This window comes from Pseudorasbora parva, chromosome 18 (genome assembly GCF_024679245.1).
Source record: "Pseudorasbora parva isolate DD20220531a chromosome 18, ASM2467924v1, whole genome shotgun sequence".
NCBI lineage: Eukaryota > Metazoa > Chordata > Actinopteri > Cypriniformes > Gobionidae > Pseudorasbora > Pseudorasbora parva.
In genome coordinates, this window is record NC_090189.1 from 27,054,169 (window position 1) to 27,080,511 (window position 26,343).

Sequence of the window (26,343 nt, forward strand, 5' to 3'; positions counted from 1 at the left end):
CAGGTAAGACGGGAAGGTGCAGCACCGAACTCTGGTCTCAGGGAGAAATGTGTTGCAGTGGCAGATACCAGACATTAAAAAGATAGCCAACCAGTATAAAATGACTGTTTTTATCAAACAACCCAAAAACCTATTAGACATTATTTTACATGTGTGAGGAAGCGTATACTATCCCTGTTAAATCCGAGCTGAAGGCGAAACTTGAGCTGTAGAGACCATGTTGCTGGTTATTTCCCAGGAGAGATTAACATTCCCCAACGAATTTCCTACATTACCTCTCCAACATAACCCAACACAGCTCTGGGGCTCCTAAAAGGTGAGAGATGCCTTTCCAGATAACACACAACCATTCATATACGGCACACTCACTGGGCCAATGTCTAAGGATCTGTTTTAGACTGGGATTCCCATCAGGGGCCAAGTTACCGGGCACAAATATATAAAAAGGGTTGGAGGGGTGTGTTCAGCTGTGTCCAATGGAAAATTCTTGGAAGCAAGCCATGTGAGGTGCACAGGGACAGAGAAAAAGAAAGGGTGATATAACAAAGTAACCAGCAAAAAGTTCTAGCTCATTTATTTTTAGACAATTTGTCTTTTGTGGTGTTAATGATTCATGGTAAGGGGGCAGAAATAGGAAAAAAAGAAGGTGTTGGCGCCACCTTGGCCACACTCCAGTGACCCTGCAGTGGAGCAGCTAGATACAGACAAGACGTTGAAAAAAGAAGACAGAAAACTGGCAAAGAAAGGGTACAGGAAAGATAGTATATACAAATCAACAGCCGTGAATGAGAGAGCAAGAGAGAAAGTGTAACCGTGTTTGTAATTCAGTTTGGGAGGCAGACTTCATTTGACAGTAAACCAAGGAGGTGCTGACTCATGTCACTGGAAACTTTGGACAATTAAGTCCAGACAAACATAACCTCCCCTCAGAGGCGAACACAGACATGTCTCTGTTGATGTCACTGTCAACAATGGCATATGACTGAGACGTCCACTTCAAGAGGCGGTGTCAAAGGGAACGTTACTTCATACTCTTCCCATTTTATTGAAAAGCACCAGGTGTCTCCATCGTAAGCTCCCGCAGGAAGCAACCGTCGCGGTAGAAGAGGTCGAGCACTGGCTGGACAAGTGTGGAAGTGCTTCCATAACCATCTATCCCTAAGGACGCATACTGAACTGGGACAAATTTAATCTGCTGTCTCTTGTTCCCTGAAATAAGGACATCAACTTTACCAGCAAACACTTTGTTGTGTGTTCTGTCCTTCAACTACGGAATTAGAACTGAATCTGAAGGAATACTTTTACAGAAATGTGCTCAAAATTAGAGGTGTGCACTTGAACAATGCCTCCTCTTTCAGAATGAGGACCGTCATCTGATTTGGAATGCTGATATATCTGATAAGCACGCGTCTCTGAGCTGGAGGTTCAGTGTTGCACATCAGCAGGGGAGAGAGAGCGAGAGTGTGTGTGTGTGTTAGAGAGAGATTGCGGTGCCTTACCTGCCTTCGGAGCGAGAATGAGAGAGAGGGAGGAGGAAGAGCAAAGGGAAAGGAACATCCAGTTCTAGACTAAACAAGTTTGTTAAACATGAGCAAAAGTGATTAGGTTCATTGAGGACATTCGTTCGGTGCCAGTTTAAGGATTGCTACTGAAAACAGGGTGAGGTCAGGATAGCGGATGTATGTCCCCCAAAAAAAGACGGAGGGATAGAGAGACAGATGAGAAAAGATGCCTGAAAACAAGCAGACAATCCATCGGACTGGAAGCTATCTGTCTCACTCTGCTTACAGGAAGATAAAAAGGGTGCTGAGCTTCAGAAGACGTAAGTATTAAATATTGGGAGAGGACACACCATCACACACAGAGGCAGATTTTGGTGCAGTGCAGCAGCTGCGCACATTAACCCAAAGCCATTTCTCTAGCAGAAAATAATTATTGTTTGATGCGTTTTATCCTGCGAACTCAACGGGATCTTTGTTTACGCTTTTGAGGTTAACTGCATTTATAGTGAGTCCTCTCACTGTTTCAGCACATATTTATTGACTAAATTAGGTAACAAGCTAAATGGGGTCTGTCACTGACAGCGCTATACCTGTATTTTATCACAGGTGTGTTTGGTCAAAGGTTGGATGAGACAGTCCTGTATGAGAGGAGGTATGGGGATCACATGGCTCCTCTTGTGGTGGAGCAGTGTGTCGATTTTATACGAGAGCATGGGCTCACAGAGGTGGGACTCTTCAGGCAGCCCGGCCAGGCCACACTGGTTAAAGAGCTGCAGGAAGCTTTTGATGCTGGGGAGAAACCATCTTTTGACAGGTAAGAGGTGGACGTTAATAGGAACAAGGTACAGAAGAGAAGTTTAAATCAGCATAATGTATATGTTTGCTAAAGAGAGCAAGGTTTTATCTTTACCAGGCATAATTGCATAAAGCATATAGTGCATCCTGAAAGTATTCACAGTGTTTTACACAGTTTATGTTACAGCCTTATTCAAAAACATATTAAATACATGTTTTCCTTAATTCTACAAACAATACCCCATAATGACAATGTGAAAGTTTTTTGGAAATCTTTGCAAATTTATTAAAATAAAAATAAATAAAATCACATGTACATAAATATTTACAGCCTTTGCTCAATACTTAGTTTAAGCACCTTATTACAGCCTTAAGTCTTTTTGAGTATGATGCTACAATCTTGGCACACCTATTTTTGGGCAGTTTCTCCCATTCTTTGCAGGACCTCTCAAGCTCCATCAGGTTGGATGGGGCACGTTGGTGCACAGCCATTTTCAGATCTCTCAAGAGATGTTCAATCGGCTTCAAGTCGGGGCTCTGGCTGGGTCACTCAAGGACATTCACAGAGTCATCCATTAGCCTCTCCTTTGTTATCTTGGCTGTGTGCTTAGGGTCATTGTCCTGTTGGAAGAGGTTTTCATCAAGGATGTCTCTGTACATTGCTGCATTCATCTTTTTCCTCGATCCTGACTAGTCTCCCAGTTCCTGCAACTGAAAAACATCCCACAGCATGATGCTGCCACCACCATACCTCACTGTAGGGATGGTATTGGCCAGGTGATGAGCAGTGCCTGGTTTCCTCCAGACATGATGCTTGCCATTCATGCCAAATAGTTCAATCTTTGTTTCATCAGACCCGAGAATTTAGTTTCTCATGGTCAGAGTCCTTCAGGTGCCTTTTGGCAAACTCCAGACAGGCTTTCACTAAAGAGTGGCTTCCGTCTGGCCACTCTACAATAAAGCCTGATTGTTGGAGTGCTGCAGAGATGGCTGTTTTTCTGTAAGGTTCTCCTCTCTCCACAGAGAAACGCTGTGCTCATTAGGACCTTCATTACTCCAGAAATATTTCTGTACCCTTCCCCAGATCTGTGCCTACAGACAATTTCTTGGACTTCATGGCTTGGTTTGTGCTCTGATGTACTGTTAATATTAGGGCTGTCCAAATAACACGTTAATTTCGATAAATTTATCTGAGAGAAAAAAATAAGGGGTTGAAAAAAAAAAAACCCAGATTAATCCATTCCGTATTGAACTTTGACCCTGAGCCGTTCTCGCTACTATTCAACTGTAAAATGAAGGAAGGAGATGAGAACATGCTGTCTGGATTATTGATTGGAACATTTACTTATAGAAAAAAAACCTGGCTTGATGGAAGTGTTGATAAAAGTACCAAATGTAAAGCATTCAGGAATTAAAGTTAATCCAGAGGTACGACATAACGTCCCGTGATAACATCTATAGCAGTCAACGTCATCTTCAAACCATGCTGTAAGTAAAAACTGCCTGAGACAAATCGCTGTCAAGATGAGATGTAGCTCTATGGCTCTATGTCTCGGGCTGTCTCTGTCATCATGACAACATTATCTTCATGTCGTGTTACAAAATAAAAAGTTTGCCCCTCAGAAAAATGAACTTTCCTCTCTTATAAACAAGCCTGGTGTTTGTATGGCGTATTTCCATATATTACTAATAATATTACTATTACGCTATATATATTTTATATATTATTGTCTATGTGTATATTACAGTCTATGATCACGTCACAGAAGGACGTACATAGTAAACAGGGTTGTTTAAATGGTGGAATATTTCATTTGATCGGTTCATGGAAAGGTTTATCCCATCCAACCCCTCTCAAACCGATTACAATTTCGGTTTGGCCATTTTTATTCCTACTGAGGTGTTTGAAGCATTTTCATCTGAATTGGATGTTTAAACAGATTACAGTACTCCATGTAAACGCACCTTCTTAATAAAACTTCTGTATGTGATCGACTGAGCAATTCCCTTGCTAAATGGATCGCAATGTCCTGCAGACCAGTTTCCTTATACAGTGAAAAAAAACTGTAAATACCAGAGGTGGACAGTAACTAAGTACATTTACTTGAGTACTGTACTTAAGTATACTTTTTGAGTATCTGTACTTTACTGGAGTATCATTTTTTTAGGATACTTTTACTTTTATTTCACTACATTTGAAAGACAAATATCGTACTTTTTACTCCACTACATTTCTATCTAGGTCGAAAGTCGTTTCTGCAGCAGCTCTGAAAGTCGGAGGATGATTTTTTTTCCATCTTTAAAAGTTTTTTTGGTGTTGTTGTTTCAGACAGTCTGTCAGGAATCACTTTTATAGGGTCATATACATTTTCCCAACTTTTTTTGAACACTGATCAGTTCATAGCAAAATGGAAGAAGACGGTTCTTAGCCACAAGTGTGTGTACCCATAGCCATACTTTGAAAGTATGTTTCAGTTAAAAAAAAAAAAATCAAGATTAGTTTAGTTGGCATACACTTGGTGCATGTCTTATAAAATAATAACAATATAAACATCTGGGAGAAAGAGAAGAGGAAAGTTGGGACAATATCAGATGCGTATCAGTCTATTGGATCCGTGCGTTTGGCCTTAAAGTGACATCAGCTTTGTAAAGAGCTTTGTAACATATACAAGTATTTAAATGAGTTTAAGTTAGTCGTATGCTAGTACGTCAGATAGAGCATCACTGAATGACTTAGATCATGATAACAGTGTGCATTTATACAACAATAATAAAATAATGCATTGGCATAAAAAAGGAAATTTACTTTTATACTTAAGTACTTTTGAAAACAAATACTTCTGTACTTTTACTTGAGTAAAAATTTGTTTTTACAACTTTCACTTGTAACGGAGTAATATTTGACCAGTAGTACTTTTACTTTTACAAGTAAGAAAGTTGTGTACTTTGTCCACCTCTGGTAAATACATACATGCATACAAGTGTAGCTAAATACTTACATCTTCTTCCTGGAGCACTTTTGAATTTATTTCCTTAGCATACTAGGTTATATTGTTGATTGTTATGGCCAATATATGAGCAGTGAAAATAATAAGAGCTTTTTAACTTTAATGTCACTAATGCTAATAATTCATTGATTCATTTGAATGTAAAGGTCCCGTATTTTGTGTGTTTTCGAAGCCTTGATTATGTTTACAGTGTGCAATATAACATGAGTTCATGTTTCGCGTGTAAAAAAACACAGTACTTTTCACACAATTTATTTATCTGTACAGCGCTGTTTCCTCTGTCCTAAAAACGGCCTGATGATTTCCTTGTTCTATGAAGTCCCTCCTTCAGAAACACGTAACGAGTTCTGATTGGGCCAGCGCTTCCCGTGTTGTGATTGGACAGCAGCTTAGCGCACTTTGCCTGGAAAGGTCCCGCCTCTTACCATAATGGGGAGATGCACGCACTCTGTGTGCGCTTTTCTCCACGTGGGAGAGCAACAAGACCACGCCCCCTATTTTGTGTGTTCTTGTGGGCGGAGGGTTAGTCAACAAACGGTTCTAGTGACGTCATTCCTGAAGGAAGTGCAGGGGTGTAGTCCAAACCGGTCGTTAGCTGTAGGCTTTGAAAGGGAACTTCTGTTAAATAAAATATCTCGCTTGGCATTGAACTTTGAGCGTTATAATTTTACAGGTATTATTTATGCTCTAACAGCAACATTTCACACTAACTAACGTTTGAAAGATGGGATCTCGAAGAACAGGACCTTTAAATATTTAATATACTTTAACAGCACAAATTATGTATGCGATTAATTTAGATTATTTAATCACACAGTATGTTATTAATTAGATTACATTTTTTAATCGATTGACAGCCCTAAAGTTAATATATAGGTTGTAGAATTTGTAGAAACTTTACTCAAGATCATCAAGGATGATCAGTGGAACAGGATGCACCCGAGTTCAATTTTGAGTTTCACATCAAGGGCTGTGAGTACTTATGTACAACATAATTTTTGTTTTTTATTTTCAATATGTTTGCAAAGATTTCAAACAAACTTTTCACATTGTCAATATGGGGTATTGTTTGTTGAATTGAAGGAAAAAAAAAGAATTTTATCAAGTTTGGAATAAGGCTGTAACAACAAAATGTGAAAAACTTTCCAGATGCACTGTAAAGTACTTGAATTTAAATTAGCAAACAAGATGCAGAATTTTGAATTTAAGGAAGTTTAAGAAATGAACATAACTGCAATAAGTGTCTTTGACTAGGAAATAAAGGTTTGTCAAAACAAAACCTGTCTGAATGTTTAAAAATATAGTTTTAAAAAATCTTGAATTTCACGTTTTATAGGCCTTACTGTTTATATTTATGGACAATGGTGCCATGTGAAAAGACACTATGTTCTAAAATAAAAATTTCTGAAGAGTTTTTTTTTTTTTTTTTTTTACCGCAATTCAGTAAATTGCACATAAATTAAAACTACACTGATTCTTCAAGTCTAAATTTTGCCCACCTCTACATACTCTCAGTAAAATAAGAAGGCCGTTGGGGGTGGGAAACATATAGTTACATGCAGTTTGGCACTGCAAGGACGATCAGCTGTCCTTCCTGTCTCTTTGTAGCTGTGTCTTAGGCGTTTGGCATTACAGACATTACTGTCCTGGCTACATCTGCGATCCTCATGCCTACTTGCAGTAGGCCTATGGCATGTTTACACAGGTGAGCAGGGACCCTGAGCATCTTTCAGAGTCAATCGGTCTCTTTAGTGTAATAAGTTATTGTAATTGTGACATTAATTCTACCGCAATTGCATGTGCAATATTTTTTTATGGTTCAATGAACAAGCATGACACGCATTGTTTGGTCCCACTTTATATTAGACGGCCTTAACTGCTATGTACTTTTAACAAAAAGTTGTTGTACTTATTGTTTTCATATTATATTGCAATATAGTGCCAACAGTGTAATTATAAATGTAATTACATGCAGGTAATTGTTTTATTTTTATATAAGTGCATTGTAAAAACGTGCACAAAATAAGTTCATTGTATCAAATTATTAATTTAAATATTAGAACATAGTTACAGCCACCTAAGCCTATTTGGATTTTACAAATTTACCTTTAAAGAACGGTATCCTGAAAAATGAGTGTTTCTTTTTTTTTTTTTGCTGAGTTTGTATATCGTTTTAGGCCAAGGAAGCTAGGATTGATTGGGCTGGAGCTCTAGCTAATTTATTCTCAGAGGATTTTATAAATTAGTGTGTGTGTGTATTAATAAATAAATTCATCTGTTCAAGTGCATGTGAATGAATTTACTCTCGCAGTGAATACACGTTTGCTTTCTCAGCAGCACAGATGTCCACACAGTGGCATCATTGCTGAAGCTCTATCTCAGAGAGCTGCCTGAACCTCTGGTGCCATTTTCCCGCTATGAAGAGTTTCTTGTATGTGGCAAAAGAATCCCCTCAAACAGAGAAAAGGTATAGTTAACTATGTAACTCACTTTAAAGAAGAGCACAATGCTCTTTGATGAATTTAAACAAGAATATACTATTACATTCTGGTCATTTAAGGGGTGGCCGCAGACGTGAATCGTTTTCTTATTTCTTTTTCTGAACTTCAGGGTTTGCAAGATTTGAAGATTCTCCTTTATGAGCTGCCTGTAGCAAACTTTAACCTCCTAAAATACATCTGCCAGTAAGATCATTTTGTTTCATCTAAAGATCTAGTGATTTGGCTTTCAATATCTAGATATTGACCTTCGGAGCTTTAGCCTAATTTGCCATGAAGTGTCTCGTCTTTAGTCAAGGCTCACATCTGATAACCCTGCTATGACCTATCTTTGTACCAGATTCCTAAATGACGTCCAATCATACTCCAGTGTCAACAAGATGAGTATCCAGAACTTGGCAACGGTTTTCGGGCCAAATATTCTCCGCCCCAAAGCTGAGGACCCAGAAAGTATTATTGGAGGTGAGCAATATCTAGGTCCTCATAAAAAGGGTCTGAAGCAAAGGGTAAATGGCTGAGATCTTAAGTTAGTGCTCATATGCTTTTGACGCTTTTGCCACATAGCTGTGGACCATGAACTTACACGTCCCTCTTTCCTACACTAGGGGCAGCAGTTGTGCAACAAATAATGTCTGAACTGATCCGTGAGCACAGCTTGCTCTTCTCCAGAGAGAACTGCAACCCTCCTGAGACATCTTTGCAAGCCGTCCACCCCATACAAAGACACAGCAACCTTGTGGAATGGGTGCATGAACCGCCTACCCCCCTGAGAGAGCCTCTGCTGAGCAAAGATCATGTGACACTTCCAGATCAGACTCTAGCCTGTCCACATAAACACTCTTTACCACTAACCACAGAGAGGATAGGGTCTTTCCAAAGCCCTTGTGAGATTACACATCATCTATCAGACACAGAGCACCAGCTTCAAGAAGACTCTTCGCAATCCAGCTCTACTCTGATTTATGACAACCACAATCGACACAGCGCAGCACAAGAATGTCTCCATAAAAGACATGTACCGACACCCTCCACCCCACCACCTGCCTGCTCTTCTATGACCAAAGTGCTGGAAGCTGGGGTTGAAATTGGTATGCAGTCAAGGAGCTGGCCTGACATGGAAGAACCCAGCTGGAGTCTTGAGAGTGTGCTTGGGGAAAATGGAGGCAGCAGTAAAGTCCAGGATAGTACCTTATCGGTCTATGACAACATAGTTACTGAGGAGCAGGGGGAGCGTTATACAGAAGACAAGGAGGTCAAAGGTACTGCCAGCATGGCTGATAGCTGCAGCCCTTGGTCCTCTTGCGAGATTGTGCCTTTGAATGGGGGCAGTGGGAGTGGTGGAGCTGCAAGCCCATGCCATGGTTCCCCAGGACAGTTCTCCTCATTCAGAATGGACTCTGGTGAAGAAGGCCTTCGTCCTAACTCCCCAGCCTCATCTGCTCCCACAGATGCCCCTTTAAGTACTGGCAGCAGTGAAGTCTTCTTGCCAAACGCTCCCCAAGAGCCCTTAGGTTTTCCAGTGTCCCATGCAATGCAGTGCCTCGTAGCAGGGCTTCGTCAACAGATGACCAGGCAAAAGGCAGAGTATGTGGCAAAAATTAACAGGTAAGATCACTTCATCACTTGTCTTCGTACCCGATATAGTACAATTGTTTTGTAAGAGAAAATTGCAAATCTATGGCACAGTCATTACTTTAATAGCAATTCTAAAGGCAGAAACACTGCTCCTGAAGAACTCTCCTGGAAAGTTTAGCTGTATCCTTTATCAAACACACCAGAACCAACCAAATTAAGGTGTTTGTTATGACTTAAAAAATGACACGTAGGTATAAAGAAGCAGGGTTGGATATGAATGATGGTAGCTCTCTAGGAGCATTATTGCAGTGTTTTTCCACCCTGCTTCCTGGAGGCTTGCCAACATTACACATTTTAGGCTACGTTTACATTAATCCAGATACATTTGAAAACAGTGTTTTCATTTCAAAGTGCCCTCCGTGGACACGCTTCTCATCCACACTGAAACATAGGAAAACGTTAAATTCCCCTTACTAAAACCTCATAAAAGCTCACTGAGATGATACAGACAGAACAGACATCATAAAGTTCTCACACTATTCTTCTGGCAGAATAATTTTATTTAGCAAAATCTCTCACCATTCACTGATGCGCTCATGACGCAAACTCGACCATCATGTTTGGTCTAAAACGCTTAAACGTTTTTTCCCAGGATGTCAGTTATGAGCAAATTTTTGCAGGACTGTGATAAGAAGTGTGCAGAGTAACATTTCTTTAGCAACTCTATGGAAACTCTACTTATTTAGAAATAAGTAAATAATACATAACAGACACAATACCAATATAAACACGAATATATATGGGTACAATATGCGAAATACCTTTGTTTTCCACACTACAGCGTGAAAACAGTGATTTCAAATTAATCCACTTAGGACTGTTTTTAAAAAGCCAATAAGATGCGTTTTCAAACGAAAACGTATTAGTGGACAAGGCCTTAGATCCCACCATTTTAGGTTTCTGAGTCTTTAGCCGATGAGTTGAAAATAAGGTGTGTTTAATTAGGAAGGCTTTGACAATGTGCAGTGTCGGTGTGCCTCCAGGAATAGAGTTGAGAAGCACTAGATTAAGGAAGGAGTGTGCATGAACAGAGTACGCTTACCCTGTTCTCTGTCTTCAGGTTGGAGCAAAGGAACAAGGTACTTCAGGGGGAGGTCGCAGGCCTGCGCTCAACTCTGGAGCAGCAGCGGCGCTGGGTCAGCGTGGCCGAGATCAAAATGCGTAATGTAGAGCGAGCCCGTGCAGACGCTGACAGACGGAACGCCACTCTGCAACAGGAGATGGAGCAGTTCTTCGAAACATTCGGAGAGCTTAACAAAGAGGCCCGGAAAACCAGTCGCATTGTTCAGAGTTTTTAAACTCGTTTGCCGATTGTCATACATGAGCTGTGCTACAAATCTATCCTTAACAGGAAAAGTTTCTGTTTTTTAGGGCAGTGCTTTCCGGCTGTGGTCCTGGAGTACCTCATAACAGTACATATTTTAGATATCTTCACTATCAGATCCCCCCGATTTCAGAAAGAAGTCTGGGAGTTTTGGCAAATGAGCTGCTGAGTTTAATTAGGGAGAAAAAATATGTAATATTGCAAGTATTCTAAGATCATGGCTGGGAAACAGCAATTTCAGAATAATAACAGTGTTGAAAGCAGGAGTCTGTTTCAGGGTTGTAGAAATGAGGATGCATTCCTGAGGGAAACCATTGCCCCACTTTTAAGTACAGTTCTGTTGCCTGAACAATTGTATGGACAAGCATGTTCAAAATGTTTTTTTCCTCACCATTTAAGTGTTTAAAGACAATGGAATGACCCAAAAGTAGGATAATGTTTAATAATGTAGACAATGTCTAAGCATGGATGTCATATTTGAGAAAAGAGAGTCAAATGAAAACCATTCCTTAGGGATGCTCGAAGATAAATGAGCTCAGACTTAAAAAGTCTCTGTCCTGGATGGGGGTCGCTGTACATTTGTAATGAGTCCTGTGTCGGTAACAAAACACTCATACCTTGTAAACAAACATACTGTTCATACACTGAATGTATTTGTACTATATGAAATAAAATGAAAAAAACAAACACGTCAAATATTACATTAGTTTGAGCTTTTTATTTGGCCAGTCGTAACAGATGGTTCTTTTTTCTTTTCACAGAGTAAAGTTGTCTCACTCCATTATGGTAGACAGAGGATCCCATTTATGCTTTGCATATGCTTCAGACAGGTTTGTGATTTGGGTAAATCCCATCATAGCCCACTGACAGGGCACCCATACGCAGCACAACAATACAAAACACATGAAAACTAAACAGACATTACAAGCACAGAGCAGTTAGATACTCATTCCTTTTACAGGATTTGATTGATGACGACAATCATGAGAACTGTTTTCTTAGGAAGATTAAATATCTAAGAAGTGAATGATTCTTCAAGTCAGTACAGATTCCACCTCTAGTGATAGATTGTCAGTGACAAAAACACGCCGTTTTCCACAGACACACACCCTCTCTCGCAAGGGAAGCAGACACCTAAAAGAAGAGCCCTTGAGAAAGTGTGAGCCAGCTTTGTTCACCGTCTTAAAGGTCTCAGTGCCACGGAGGTCCATCACTAGTGTTGGTTAAAGGAATCGATGAGTCCACAACAGCGAAACTTATGTGCATGAGGCTCCCAAATGAAAATGGAACACTATGCACTATTGCGGTGTTGTAATACATTATCACTTTGCTGACAGTAAGGTGAAGCACCAAATGAAATCTCAAGCTCAAGGAGGTTGTGGCATGGTATTAAACATTCCAGCCTGCCGAAAAAGAAACAAAACATGATTGCAGGCACATTACAGTCAATCGTTGTGTGATCACCAGGGCAAGCTGTACAGGTGGTGTTAGTGAGACGCTTAAGGCATGAATGTTATATGGTGATGCTAAGTTCATCCTCCAGGTCTGTCCATCAGCGAAAGACCTACACTCAAGTTTTAGTCCATTAGAAGAGCTTGGAGGACCAAAAACTCCACAATGCACTAATTTTGTCCTCCTGAGGCTCTCAATTAGTCAACAAAAAGGCAGGTTTATGCAATATCCTATACGTTTCGGATGAAGAGGGCTTGTGTTTTCAGGCATTACAATGAATTTAGGGGTAGAGGACACATCATCATACAGTTTTCTAAAACGTTTGAACACCGGAAGCAAAAGAAAGCAGGAAGATTGACAGAACTGATGAATGGCTGGGTCGTCATCATGAACACCAGTGTTAAAGTACACCACCGTCCAAAATGGGTGTAAAGTACACCACCGTCCAAGCGCATGGTAAGCCACTGAATTGCAAGTCAATAGACATACATGAAGGAAATTCAATGATATGGCCTTTATAATCATTACAAACATGACAATTCTTCAGTGTTTGACTGAAAAGACATCTTCAAAATGAAAGTGAAAAAATAAAAATCCTGCTGACAAGCCTGTTTTATTTTTGCTTGTTTAAAGGAAAGAAACCATAAATTTGCTTTGTACAACATTCGTAAGGGCTTTTCAAGTTTGAGGAGATTCAAAAAGGCAATGGTTTGCATTAGCTCACGCGATTAAATGTACAATCTTACGAGATGTGTCATGATCTTGCCAGCAATGAGTGATTACTCTTGGAATGATGAGAAACCAGGGCTTTGATTAGGATATTGCATCTACAGTTTTTGTTCATTTGAAACCAAATATGCTCACTATGTAGATTGAACTTGAAATCGATTTTAAAAGAAAATTGCACATAGTTTGATTTACAGTACATATGCTAAATCATATCACAGAAGCTGTAAAAATGTTTCCACAGAACAAAGAAGAACAATTACACAAAATCTATGTACGTATATATACACGACTACACCCTAACCAACTGAAATGCATCATTCGTTTCTCTTCTAAAATGGGTGTATGGTGACTATGTACAGAGGCAGGCACTATTGTTCCATTTCTAGAGGTGTATAGGCGTATTTCAGTGATCTGTAGTTAAACGGTCTATTTAGTAAGAGTTCTTTGTTATCATGCTGCAATACTTGTAAGAGGAACTTGCTCCAGTTGGGCTGACTAGCTATAAATTTGTCAGAGAATTTATATCTGTGCTTCTTTTAGGTGATGAAATGAACAGTAATAAAAGCTGCATCGCACAGAGAGAGAGGACATAAATGACAGGGATAGATCCAGATATTGCGCATGCTTCTGCAATAATAACTCCACCAGATGGGTAAGATGGTAATTAACATTAGCTGATATGAAGTGAAATGTGAATGCATTAATGCATAAACCTATTACCTTTCTGCCCATTTATAAACGGAGTTATTTTTAAAATCTAAAAGTAAAACTGTGAAGATGCAGTTTAACATAAAATAAATGGATAATAAAGATTTTTTTTGTGTCATCAATAGCGACAGAATTAAGTTGCTGTTGGTGAGCTTTAGCCACAACAGACCTGTCTAAAAGTGAATATTACATGAATGTTTGTATATGTGAGATGGCACAGAGAAAAAAAAAAGCATGAGTGAACGAATACGAGCGTAAACTTGCAGCTGTATGAGCGTGCAGCCACAGTTCTCTTCAGTCAAGACCACGGCATGGGCCACACTGGCGAGACGCGCGAGAAGACTCACTCCTCTAACGGCCCCGTGAGGGTGTCGATGCAGGAGCTGTCAGTGTCTGAGGCCAGCGTCTGCTCCGTTGACATGGACGAGATGTCGTTAATAGAGGACGACTGGGAGGCGGTGGCGCTGCTGTTCACCGTACCATCTACTAGACACACAGAGAGCAATGCGTCAAAATAAGGGCCCCAAGATAATGTGCTAATTTAGGGGATTAAATATGTTTAACATTGTTATATTTATTGAATGCAGACAACATATTTACTATTGCAAATTTTTATTGTAATCTGATGGATTTCAAAATAGTTTTTCAGTAAATGACAGTGACCCTCTTGAAGGTGATTCAGTTGTTACTTAGCTAGCGTCAGCATTGCTATTCTTTGTGTACTTAACATACTAATAGCAAACTGGTGTTAGATGCTGCATTGCCATCTATCAATGTGGATCAACATTAGTTTAACGTAAATTACACTGATACTAGGGAGTTTTAGACAGCGACAAATAATTATTTTGACTGTCCTAAATAGACTAACATACAACTCGACTGAGAAATGACTCCCAAACGATCATTTAAAGTCATTATTGTGGGGGTAAAAATCAAATAAACATTACAAAAAGTAGCTTTAGAAAAAAATATTTGTGGGTAAACTATATCTTTCATGTTTGTTTTTATTAATATGGAAATATGAATTATACTCTAAAAAAGAAACTGCCAGAAGGTGGCGTTAAATGTCTAATTGAATCGTTGAGTTATTCATTCAGTTGATTCCTTTATTCAGGAGTGAATCAAATGGTTCTCTTTATGAAAACGGTAAATGTAAATGGTTCTCTTTATGGTCCATTGAATCATTGGCTCACCCGATTCGTTCAAAACGCGGCACTGTTTATTGCTTGGAATCGGAAACAAACAGTTCCGTTTTGTCTTTATATTTTCCTTGGCAAAACAGACTAAAATTACATAAAGTTGCCTAAAGCAACACAATATTAGCTTATTAGCTTATTTTATTAAACTGTTGTATAAGATCAGTAAACATTTGCACTCATGCTATTCCGGACAGAACAACAGAACTTGTGTGAAATTGCACTAGTTACTCCTGGGATATTGCTTATATATCATAATATAAATGTGAGGGCGTTTTCACACTGGCAGGTTAGTTCGAAAGCATGGTTCACATGAATAATTGGTTATGTGAAAGCTGTCATGCGGTGAGCTGAGCTCAGGGGCACCGAATTCACTATTCCCGATGTAAGTCCACTAATACAGTTCACTTGAAGGAGTGAATGAAAACGAGTGAGCGAATTCGCGTACAGCTGCAGTGTGTACATCTGCTGTACACTTGTTATTGCTGGGCAATGTGGGATTAAATGAGTAAACTCGATGACATCCACTATAGTTTCAGACACCACTACAAAGGGCGGTCCCCTAAAATAATGCCATATTTAAGGGTATAGGGTGTGATTTCAGATTGAGCAATACATCATCTACTACAACATATGGATATACAATTTGAGTACACCATTCAAGTTGAATCTTCACAAAAACACTATTTCATAATAAAACTTTTTATTTTTTATATGAGCACAAAACTACTGAATACACCATAAATCACTCATTTAATTTAAAATAAATGGCACTTATCGCTGGGACTTCTAAAAAAACACTGAAATACCCTTTGCTCGGTATAGCAAAATGTCATAAAATTGATCTGGAATTATTTTTTAAATCTATTTACAGTCCAAAGTCAAAATACAAGTCAATTTTTATCAGTTTCAGCATAAATCATTGTCAACCACACAGAGACAGCTGGATAAATACACAGATTTCACATTTGTACAAGTGACTCACCTAAACACTCCTCTTTCAGGACTCCATTCTTGTTTCTCTCCTCCCAGTCCATTACTTCTTTATAAATCAACTCTGTATGGAGATAAATCCCCCAAGAAAACATAAGTAGAGTTGTCCATTTCCATCTTTTTACAAATCACTAATAAAGCCATCTCATCCCTTTAGCAGACATTGGGCCCTATTTTAATAATCTGAGCGCATGGTATAAAGCATATGGTGCAGTTGCACTTAGGATGTGTCCGAATTCACTTTTGCTATTTATATGACAGGTGCATGGTCTAAAAGGGTTGTACCTAGTCTCTTAATGAGTAATGGGTGTTTTTGGTGTAACGTGCAATAAACCAATTAAGAGTCTCATCTCCCATTCCCTTTAAAAGCCGGATGTGCTTGCACCATGGCGAATTCGTTATTTACGTGGAATTTGCAAGAGGAAAGACTGAACTCTTTTCCAAAGAGGAATCCTTTTATATTTAATATTTAAAAATGTTTGTGCTGCTGCATCTGTGTGTAATAAGCAGAGTGTGTGTACATGCGTTGTGCACACGCCCATAGGCGCATAATAGTAACGTAATAAATAAATAAAGAATAATAAATAAAGAAAAAAATTACGTTAGTTGCCTCAAAATAGCAATGCGCATGAACACACCTCGTTTTCAGACCAGCTTGGGTGAACAGATGGGTGCGAGTGCATTTGCTATTTAAACAACGTGGTGTTAGACGTAAAAATGATAATTGCGTTGGGATGAAACTAGCAAAAAAACATTGCATTGCGCCAGGTGTATGATACGGCCCATTAACCTTTAAGAACAAGACTTATTACCGTAGAATGAATGAGAACTCAAGAGAACTTGGATAAATGTTACCAATTTACAGTCATCATTTCTACTGTAGTAGGCATTCATTGTCTACATTAAGCGTATAGCTCAACAGGAAGTAGTGGCAGCAGAGGGTTTTTGTACCTTTCCACTGCTCAATGCTGTGTTCCCGCTCCTCCAACTGCTTGTCTGATATCTGCGGAGGAGGCTGAACACAATCAATAATTACAAATCCTACTCTCAAGGGGAGAACCCTCTTTGGCATTGTACAAATGTCCCCTGTAACTTGACTGAACAGGACAAAGTGACATGAAAGGATAGAGGTGCACTGACCGCATCGGCCTCGCCTGGGTCGTACCACACATGGATATAAGGGTGACTGAGGGCCTCCTGCACTGAGATACGGCTTTCAGGGTCGATTACCAGCATCTTGGACAGCAGGTCTCGTGCTTGACTAGCTACATTAGGAATGGTGTGAAGAGTCAGATGTCAAAGTAATCGTTTAGTACAACATTAAGACTGTACTCAGAAAGACAGCAACCTAAGACAGCAAAAGAAAAAACAACAAACAGTAACAGACATTAAAGATTTAGTATTTCTTACTTTTGACCTTGTCATGCTCAGTCTCTGACGGGAAAGCCCAATCGGGAAAAAGCTCATTAAAACTGACTCCGGGAAACTGAGGTTTGTTCATCACGTAGTTCCTTACGGTCTCCATCAAACGGTTCATAAACTCCAGTGACGGGGTTCCCAGTATCTCAATCACCTTATTCCACTGGTCAATATCTGAGAGCAACTCAATTAAGGAGGTCAAGGTGAAAGATTCACATGGAATTGAATATTTAATGAGACATTAAGTACAGTGAATTTTGCTAAACCAAAACCACAAAGGAAACATCAAACGTGTAACAATTGGCAACATTGGATTGCAAATGTCATGTGATTTCAGCAGTTTGACAGGCGATCCAAATCATGAATCAATATACTGATTCATGAACGTTTTAAGCATTATTTGAGGTTTGAAAACAAGAGAAGACAATGCTGAATAAAGTCGTAGTTTTTGCTATTTTTGGAGCAAAGTATATTTTTGATGCTTCAAGTGATTCTCATTAACCAACTAATGTCACATTTGCACTACTTTGATGATGTTTTTATTCCCTTTCTGGGCATGAACAGTATAGTGTGCATACACTTAGATACACTGTCGGACTAAATCTAAAATATCTTAAACTGTGTTCTGAAGATGAACGTCATTCATCTTCACGTCATCTTCACGTCACATCAGGTCTTACGTCATTACATTAATTTCATTTTTGGGTGAACTAACCCTTTATTATCAATCTTGTACATTTTTTAAGATGCTTTGATGAATAGAAAATTGTAAACGTAAATGTCTTTACTGACACTTGATCAATGTAATGCATCCTTGCTGAATAAATATGAATTGACATAAAAAAATGGTAGTGTAAACTTATATATATTAACTGATAATATATAATATATTAACTTATATATATAAACGTATGTATATACATATACATACCATACATACATAGATAGATACACACACACGCATGCACGCACATATAAATGCATAGTTCAAATGCATATTTTCACAGGTGAATATGCTGGAAAAGCTATTAAACAAGGATCAAGAGGATACGATCAGTGCCCTGGAATATGACGCCCCCTTTGACCATCTCACCCATGATGCAGCCCACCGACCAGATATCCACTAGCAAAACACAATCAAATATTAATAACAATATTATTAGTATCTCTCCAATGGCTTTCAAGAATATTACTGACAAAAAAAATTACCATTCTCCTTGTATTTCATGCCCAGGATGACCTCTGGCGCTCTGTAATATCTGGTCACTACGTATGGTGTCATCATGAAGTTAGTGCAGGCGGTTCTAGCCAGCCCAAAGTCTAATATCTTTAAAGTGCAGTCGGACTTCACTACTATGTTACTGGGCTTCAGATCCTGCGGGGCAGAGATGGTACAATCTCATACTGTCATGCTGAAAGACAATCTAACATGTTGGTAAACTGTAAGGTCAAATGGCTCAGCGAACACAGCAGGTGACATGTCAAGTCGGATATGGTCTTCACTTATTGAAAGAGAAAAAAATTGGGTACCATTCTTTGAACCTGTGCTTGAAGCCTTTATTATGGTACAAATAATACAAATTATCTGAATTCATAAAACTTCCATCTAAAAGAAGGTTCCCAAAGTTCTTACAATGTCTACAAACACTATTGTACCAGTGGTAGCATAGGCGTAATTTGCGGGTGGGACATGTCCCCACCACATTTTGAAACATCTTGCTGCACAGATGAACCTAACTAATACAAACAAAACATCTCTTGTTAACTAGAAGAGCATCATTTATATCGTTTGTTAAAAAAGAGGCGATCTGGCTCCCATTGCTGCTGTTATCAGTGGTGCAGATTTCTCTTGTGGCTCGTGCATGCAGTCTTCACATAGACGAGCGCTTTAATTTAACACTTAACGCCGTTGCAGAGACTTTCTATTTGTACCGGTAAAGTCACAAAACAAAATGCACAAAAACTGTCTCTGCTCTTGATGTACAAACACTGATGATATTTAGTTTTGATGAGAAAAAATAAAAAATAAGAGGGCAGATTAGAAACGTGTACTTCTGAAGTTTAACAAAGGACCATTAGGAATTATAAGTTAAGCTTGCGAATCTATGCCTTTTTTCACGTGAAAAATCTTGGCACCAACGCTATATTGCGTTTAGATGTAAGAATTAAACCTCAATATCAATAAATGAACTACTGAATTGATTTTTGGACATCTTAATATACATTTTTCGGCAATTGTTGCAAAAATCTTGTACAGATTTTACATAAAACATTGTATTAGCAATGATCCCCCACCTCACACACATGCAAACACGCACATGTCCCACACACTTTTTAAAACAAAGTTACGCCACTGAGTGGTAGTGAGAATATTAAATGGAATTAACTAAGGGTCAGCATCGTTTGTGAGAGATTACTTTATTGGGTGGTTGTTTTGAATTTGTTGAATTGATTATGATTGTGTATGTGTACACCTTTTGGGCTTTTATGAGAAGTCCAAATGCATAGACAAAACAAAATTGTTTTCTTGATGTTAATTAGTTAATCCACCAACTAATTTGTAATACATATGAACAGCATCTTTAAAACAACTACAAGAGGGTAATGCAGACACGTTTGATACAAAATGTTATGTTTTGAAATGTTAAATTGCATTTTAAATTGATGTTTTAGGCAGCAAGCTAAAATGTCATGTTACAATAGTCAACACAGACCCACAGAACAAGCTTATTATTAGGGATGCAGCGATACGTCGTATATTGAGATATTGTGATATAAAAATTCAACGATATGTACCGTTGGTATGTACCAAAGTGATACTTCATCGCTTTTTCATATTAAACTGTTATTCCCTTAACTAAAAGAGTTGATACATATTTCTCTCGTCTCAGTGCGTGCACTTAATCTCTCTGATGCGCGGTGACAATCGGATAGCATTTAGCTTAGCCCACTAAGCCCAGTTCATTCACTATGGTACCAAACAGAGATCAAGTTAGAAGCGACCAAACACCTCCGCGCTTTCCCTATTTAAATACAACAAATAGTTGAACTTTTGTACTGCGCCGAGTCGAAGTACTCTCAGAAGTGCTATTCCGCCATACATTATAGTTCTCCTTTTTAATCTGCTTAGAAAAACGCCACCATACTTGATCGTTCAACTATTCGTGTAACTGTATTTAAATGGGGAAAGCGTGGAGTTTCTGTGCTCTGAAACACTTAAATCTGATTGGCCAATGGTAGCCTTCTGTGGTCACATATTTGGCATAATGACCACTGAACTGTATAATCAAAACTTTTTTACATAGTGGTGCTAGATTCTTTCTTCCATATCCATTTGCAGCCTCTTCTCACAAAATAATTTCACTCAAATCCATTTTTCATTTACAGGTATTTATTGAGGAGTCATGTTAATAAGTGGAATATTTTTATTTTTAATCAAGATGCAAAATGTTATATACAGCGTACCAAAAAATGAAGCAAATATAATGGTTAGTTAACACACTTATTTTATTAAGTTTGAGGCATTACATTCTTTTCTTCCATTTTTCTAATTATTTTAGTTTTATTTTTTACTTTACTTACCCATTGCAGTTGCAGTTACTGATTAAAAACCTTGAAACAGAGAACATCTCACCCTGTGAATGATGCCAGCTGAGTGTAGATGTCTGATTCCACACAGGATCTGGTAGAGCAGGTAAGACATCCTCTCATGGTCCAGGTCCATGTGGATCACCTGACAAAGGCTAGCGTCCATCAGCTCCATCACCAAGTACCTGAGAGAAACCAGATTCTTCAGGGATTTCTGTGCTCATCTAGAGCTCAAATTATCTCTTACAGTTCCTTACATGCATAGAACTGACTAGCATAAAACAACCCCAGATCCCGAGCTTAATACATGAAGTCAGCAACACTTTTATAAAACACAGCAATAGAAGTGCTGTTGTCAGGAGTTGTAATTAATCTTGATTTAATAACATATAATTTTCGATCCTAAAGCTGTAATTATCACATGCAAGAGTAGGACAGTGCAATTCATCAGTTCCTCTTGAGATTGCATTGTGGTCTCAGCAAAACTATGAATGTTAATATCCACACCGAAGGCCAAAGCATCAATGCACCCTGCGGCCATACAAATTCTCATTACACTACCTCAGCATAAACGCATGGATTTATAAACTCAAAACTTACAAATCCTGGAACTCTTCTAATGACTTCTGTGGCGTGAAGACGTTAAGCAAATGGATTATCTGGATGGGAAAAAGTGAAGCATGAGAAAACAAATCTGGACTAATCTACAAATAAGAATCAGCCTGACAACAAAGGCTAGTCTTACTACCTGAATATTAATCATAAGCAACATCGTCCCTGAAGAATTAGCTGCTATCAAATGAATAATTTAATCAAATAAGCTTACTGGTTGCTGAATAATAATAATGTGAGCTAATGAAATGTTACATTATTTACTAGATTCAATATACAAAGTTGAAAGAAATGCTTGAACTATTTTATTTCTGTATCTTCAATTATTAACAGTAATTACAGCTAAATTAAATTAATATATTACATTTATTTAAAAAAATACAATGACAAACATTATTTAGAGGATACAAATTGCCAAGCTTTTTTAATTATTATTATAATTCAAAGCAGGCTACAAGTTACATAGTGTTTAAAGCCCTCCAAAGAGTCAAGGTTTTTTATTTTTATTATTAAATTGTTTTTATGAAACCAATTTAAATCTCATTCTGGCTATACAGCAACAACAATAATTAATAGTGTTAATACTAATAAATAAAAAATGTATTAACGAAAAATATATTACTCAGGGATGAAGCAAGTGACTATTTATGAATGGGTCACTGAATCATTCCTTCAACCGTTTTGTACAAAAACAATTTATTCAGGAGCAAAACAGTAGTGTCTATTTCTGAGTTCATTAAAAAAAAATAGTATTTATTTATTATTATTATTAATAATAATAATACGATTTTATTTAACTACACGGAACAATTGTAAAATTACAATATAAATGACAAATTCATGGCTGTTGTAATTTCTCAAATAATGAAATTACATATTTTGGCAATTTTGCAACAAATAAATAAAGTTTCACCACTTTCAGTTGCTAACTGACAATCAATTATGAAAATTGACATTCTCAATGGTTAATGTTAGTCCAAGATAGGGGTGTCCATGGTTAACCGATTGAGCGATTAACCGTTAAAAATTGCGTAACCGAGTGAAACATTTTGCTCGGTTAAGTGGCGTCAATGACGTGCCTTGAATTTAGTTGTAATATATGTTTGCACCCCTAGAGACCGCCAGAGCGCTCCCAGACATTTGTAATATCCACAAGAAGAAGTCATGACCAGCTTTCTAAGCGGGCAATGAAGCGGGCAAAGAAAGCGTGGGAGCACTTTAAAAATGAGAGTGACGGGGCAAAATGCAAGTATTGCAATGCAGTGCTTACCGCATTTTTCAGGCTATAAGTTGCTCCGGAGTATGAGTCGCATCAGTCAAAATATGCGTCATGAAGAGAAAAATAACATACGTCGCACTGGACTAAAAGTCACATTAGGGCAGAAGCAGAGCGCGAGCCGCGCGCGCTGTGCATAACGGATCAGAAGAAAAAAAGTTTGAAGTGAGAAACTTGTGAGGGACTAGAGAAAAGCAGAGGTTACTTTAACTGTAATGAAGAAAACAAAAAAGCTAATCGCGGACTGAAAGCAAGATGGCCAGAGCTGAAGGGACGAGTCCACAGACGCTTGAACTCTCTGCCGGGAGAGGCTCATCCGCGAGTCAAACGCTGAGTCTGTGTGAATCATTCTCGGCTGCATATTTTACTAACGTTACATGCTCTAATCATGCAGGCGCCCTCGCGGCCACTCGCATTGCTCGTGAACTGGAGCGCATCTCATCCTAATTTAACGAAACTCAGCGTACGCCTCGCAGACATGAAATAGATCTTAAGAAACTTGAAATGTCTTTTAACAATTTAAAACGAAAAGAAATAGGCTACTCTCTGATTATGTAATCCATGATAAGCATTTCTCTATATAGGCGCGTTTCACTACGGAGATGGCGGTCGTCAAATTAATAAACTAAAAATAACCCTGACGCACACTATGGTTAACCGAGTATTAACCGCTAAGGGCTTCGGTTAACGGTTAATGAAAAACTTGAAAACGTGCAGCCCTAGTCCAAGAATTACATCTGAATTCAGCTTATACCAACAGTTTATGTTTATGTGATACCCCTGTTCTTATTTCTTAATTTTAAATTTTCTCTGCCAAAAAAGGCTGTGTAATGATAGGCAGTTCTGAGAGTAATGTCAGGAGCGATGGTCTAAAGTTAGACCATCACTCCTCTGACATTCTTAACCAGTGAGTATAACAGAAGTCTGACATTCAAGCAAGAACAGTCCATAGGTGTGACAGCCCTGACCAAAATGGAGTTGCTTGAATCAGTTAGTACGATGCAGCATCAAATTGTACTTCTGAGTGGGGAAGTGCACTGTTAATGGAACGTACGTTCTTGTGATTAACACACTTGAGCAGAACCAGCTCTCTGTAGGCCCTCTTCGCATGGGTCTGGTTCTGAAAGGGCCGGCTCAGTTTCTTCACAGCAACCGGGATGCCAAGTACGGTGTCCAGAGCGGAGCTTAATGGGGCATAAAAACAGGCACACTGAAATAAATCACAATCATCATTGTAGTTTGTTTGTTTGTAACGCAATGCCAGCTTCTGTGGCTATATTCACGGCAAGAAATGTATTAGGGTTTTACAACAATTCTGCTAAAAACTCAAACTATATCTGGTTTAACTTATAACCTATATTGTTCATAACCTTATAACCTATATTGTTAACTAAACTATATATTGGTTTAAAATTGGTGGTGGTTGAGGAGATTGCCCCTTCTATGTAAAGCGCTTTGAGTGCCTTGAAAAGCGCTATATAAATCGAACAAATTAACTTTGTTTGAAAAATCTTTAAAAAATTTGTAAAATAGTTTCTTAGAGTTTAAAACCAGCAATCTAATAAAAAAAATGTACGTTTTTTGACAGAAAGAACATGTTTCATCATTGTAGTAAACATTTTCATTGGTTCAAAAAATGTAATATTCTAATTTGTGCATGGATAATGTCCTATTATACCTCCATCCCCCTTTAAATGCCCTTTTGTATATCATTACTATATTGTACGGTTTAGTGTCCATCTCCTGCTCTGGATAAACAATTTAGTCATCCAGCTGGCTGTAAAATCCCTCTTATTACTGCAGCTATAAACCAGGGATCTAAATCTCTAATTAAATATTCAGGTCAATGACAAAAACACATCTGCTGCGTTCATGACAAATGAAGACAGGCAATGCCTCATGGGATGTGTGATGATGACATCATTCGCATGGAGGCAGATAAAACTCTGCTAATTCCAGCCGCCCACTCACCAGACGATACCCTGGGCACCGGATCCGATGGCGCGGAGCTGCTGGTACCTCCTGAGCACCGTAAAGGTGGAGTCGCCCACCTGCACGCTGTAAAACTGTCCCTCCCCCTCGGTCATGGCTCCTCCCACTGAGTGCCGTGAGACAAATCAAACCTGAGAGAGAAGGAGCGCAGTAAATGAGAGAGATGAAGAGATGATGGGAGATGTGGCAGCGATGATTGTATACTGAGCTCACTTCCCCCGCGTTTACTGCACCGCGTGGGGGGGATGACATTGCCGATGACTCATCCAAGGAGAATCAGATATAACGCATTGCCATACTGAATGACACAGGATACCTATAGGATGCCATTAGAGATAGAGGGCAGAGATAAAAGCCTTGGTCCACCGAAAGGCCATTCTTAACACATTTAAACAAACATAAAAACTGCAAACAAGTGATATCTTTCATTCATAAACTTCCCTGAACTTCTTATGGAAAGCTTACATCCCTCTGTTCTCTAATTAGCTACAGTTATTTAGGGATTTGTACAAACCACTAGGGGTGTAACAATACACAATGACGGTTCGGGACATACCTCGGTTTTGAAGCCACAGTTCGTTATGTTTTCGGTACAGCAGGAGGAAAAACAAAATAGCTTTTTTCTTTTTCATTAAACACTGGTTGCTCAATTTTAAAGTACTTGTGGTGCTATTTAAAATAGGGACAGGATTTGGAGTCCATTTTCAGATTCATATTTACTTAGTCAGAACCTTGCTCTCCCATACCATCGTGCGTTGTCTATTTGACACGCACGTTCAAGCTCACACTCCTTCAGTGAAGTCTGTGCAAACCAAACAAGGCAAAACAAAGCAGTGCTTGCTTACCAATTTGCCCTCTTTGTTGTTTGCATGCTTACATCATTTTCGTTTTTCTTCTACACTGGCTCACTAAGCTGAACAGTCAATCAGTGATCTGTCTCGCAGACGTTTTTGCCAAAAAGCAGCTGTCAGGAACACGCTGGAAAAAACTAGGCCAGCAGAAACACGATGAGACACTCAATGACTGCCTTTTACAAAAAGGAGTGGTATTACCTTTTTAGGTGATCGGATGCACAAATATTAAAATTCTATTTGATTGCCCAGGCAAGAATTTCGTCAAGGGACTGCACATCTTATGCAAATTTCAATAATACAGGTCTTGTAAACATTCATTGAAATACTTAAAAGCAAGTGGCTGGTGAACTGGGAATAGAATAGAGTGAACATTGAAGTTACTTACACAATGTGTATCTGATATGAATAAAACGTGTCCAATTATAATGGAAAGGATTATTATTACCTCTTCCATAGACATCAGTGTGTATTTTACAAACTCTAAATGTATTGTTTTTTTAGTACTTATGTGAATTTATATGTTTGAAACCTAAAATAAACAGTATGTGGTTGAAAACACTGAAAAGTTGTGATATATGACAGCTCTGAGCGCGCCTGTCTCTGGCTAAATTACAACATTTGAATTTAGCAGTTGATCGTGATGCACTTGATCATATGCTCCAGGGACCAGCCTAGACTGATTACACCTGTGTGATCGAACATGCGAAAGGCTTAAAAACTATACATTTTCTGACACAAATTTTTGAAATGTAGGCTTAAAGG

At 38.6% G+C, this 26,343-nt stretch overlaps 2 protein-coding genes across 7 annotated transcripts in view; one reads left to right on the forward strand and one right to left on the reverse strand.

Moving 5' to 3' along the window:
• Positions 1 to 985: 985 nt before the first annotated feature.
• si:ch211-247j9.1 (rho GTPase-activating protein 24) lies at positions 986 to 11,336 on the forward strand. Of its 2 annotated transcripts, none has more exons than XM_067424374.1 (7): positions 986 to 1,822; positions 2,109 to 2,316; positions 7,643 to 7,772; positions 7,916 to 7,989; positions 8,144 to 8,265; positions 8,409 to 9,408; positions 10,499 to 11,336. In XM_067424374.1, the coding sequence occupies exons 1-7, from the start codon at positions 1,729 to 1,731 to the stop codon at positions 10,734 to 10,736; spliced, it is 1,866 nt and encodes a 621-aa protein (XP_067280475.1). In that variant the 5' UTR covers positions 986 to 1,728; the 3' UTR covers positions 10,737 to 11,336. The 2 variants fall into 2 exon arrangements, with proteins under 2 accessions (XP_067280475.1, XP_067280474.1); XM_067424373.1 differs by having other exon boundaries at positions 988 to 1,822; positions 7,640 to 7,772.
• A 124-nt stretch (positions 11,337 to 11,460) lies between these two features.
• Positions 11,461 to 26,343, reverse strand: part of mapk9 (mitogen-activated protein kinase 9) — a 28,018-nt gene continuing 13,135 nt past the window's right edge. Inside the window, exons 2-12 of one of the 5 annotated variants that reach the window (XM_067424377.1) lie at positions 24,707 to 24,858; positions 23,790 to 23,919; positions 21,448 to 21,506; positions 20,894 to 21,032; positions 18,469 to 18,634; positions 18,311 to 18,382; positions 17,251 to 17,433; positions 16,981 to 17,105; positions 16,792 to 16,843; positions 15,833 to 15,904; positions 11,461 to 14,137 (exon numbers count right to left, since the gene is read on the reverse strand). In XM_067424377.1, the coding sequence (XP_067280478.1) occupies positions 13,995 to 14,137; positions 15,833 to 15,904; positions 16,792 to 16,843; positions 16,981 to 17,105; positions 17,251 to 17,433; positions 18,311 to 18,382; positions 18,469 to 18,634; positions 20,894 to 21,032; positions 21,448 to 21,506; positions 23,790 to 23,919; positions 24,707 to 24,822 (1,257 nt within the window). In that variant the 5' untranslated portion in view covers positions 24,823 to 24,858 and the 3' untranslated portion in view covers positions 11,461 to 13,994. Of the gene's footprint in view, positions 14,138 to 15,832; positions 15,905 to 16,791; positions 16,856 to 16,980; positions 17,106 to 17,250; positions 17,434 to 18,310; positions 18,383 to 18,468; positions 18,635 to 20,893; positions 21,033 to 21,447; positions 21,507 to 23,789; positions 23,920 to 24,706; positions 24,859 to 26,343 lie in introns of all 5 variants that reach the window. The other 4 variants (XM_067424378.1, XM_067424379.1, XM_067424376.1 and 1 more) reach the window with 4 other exon arrangements.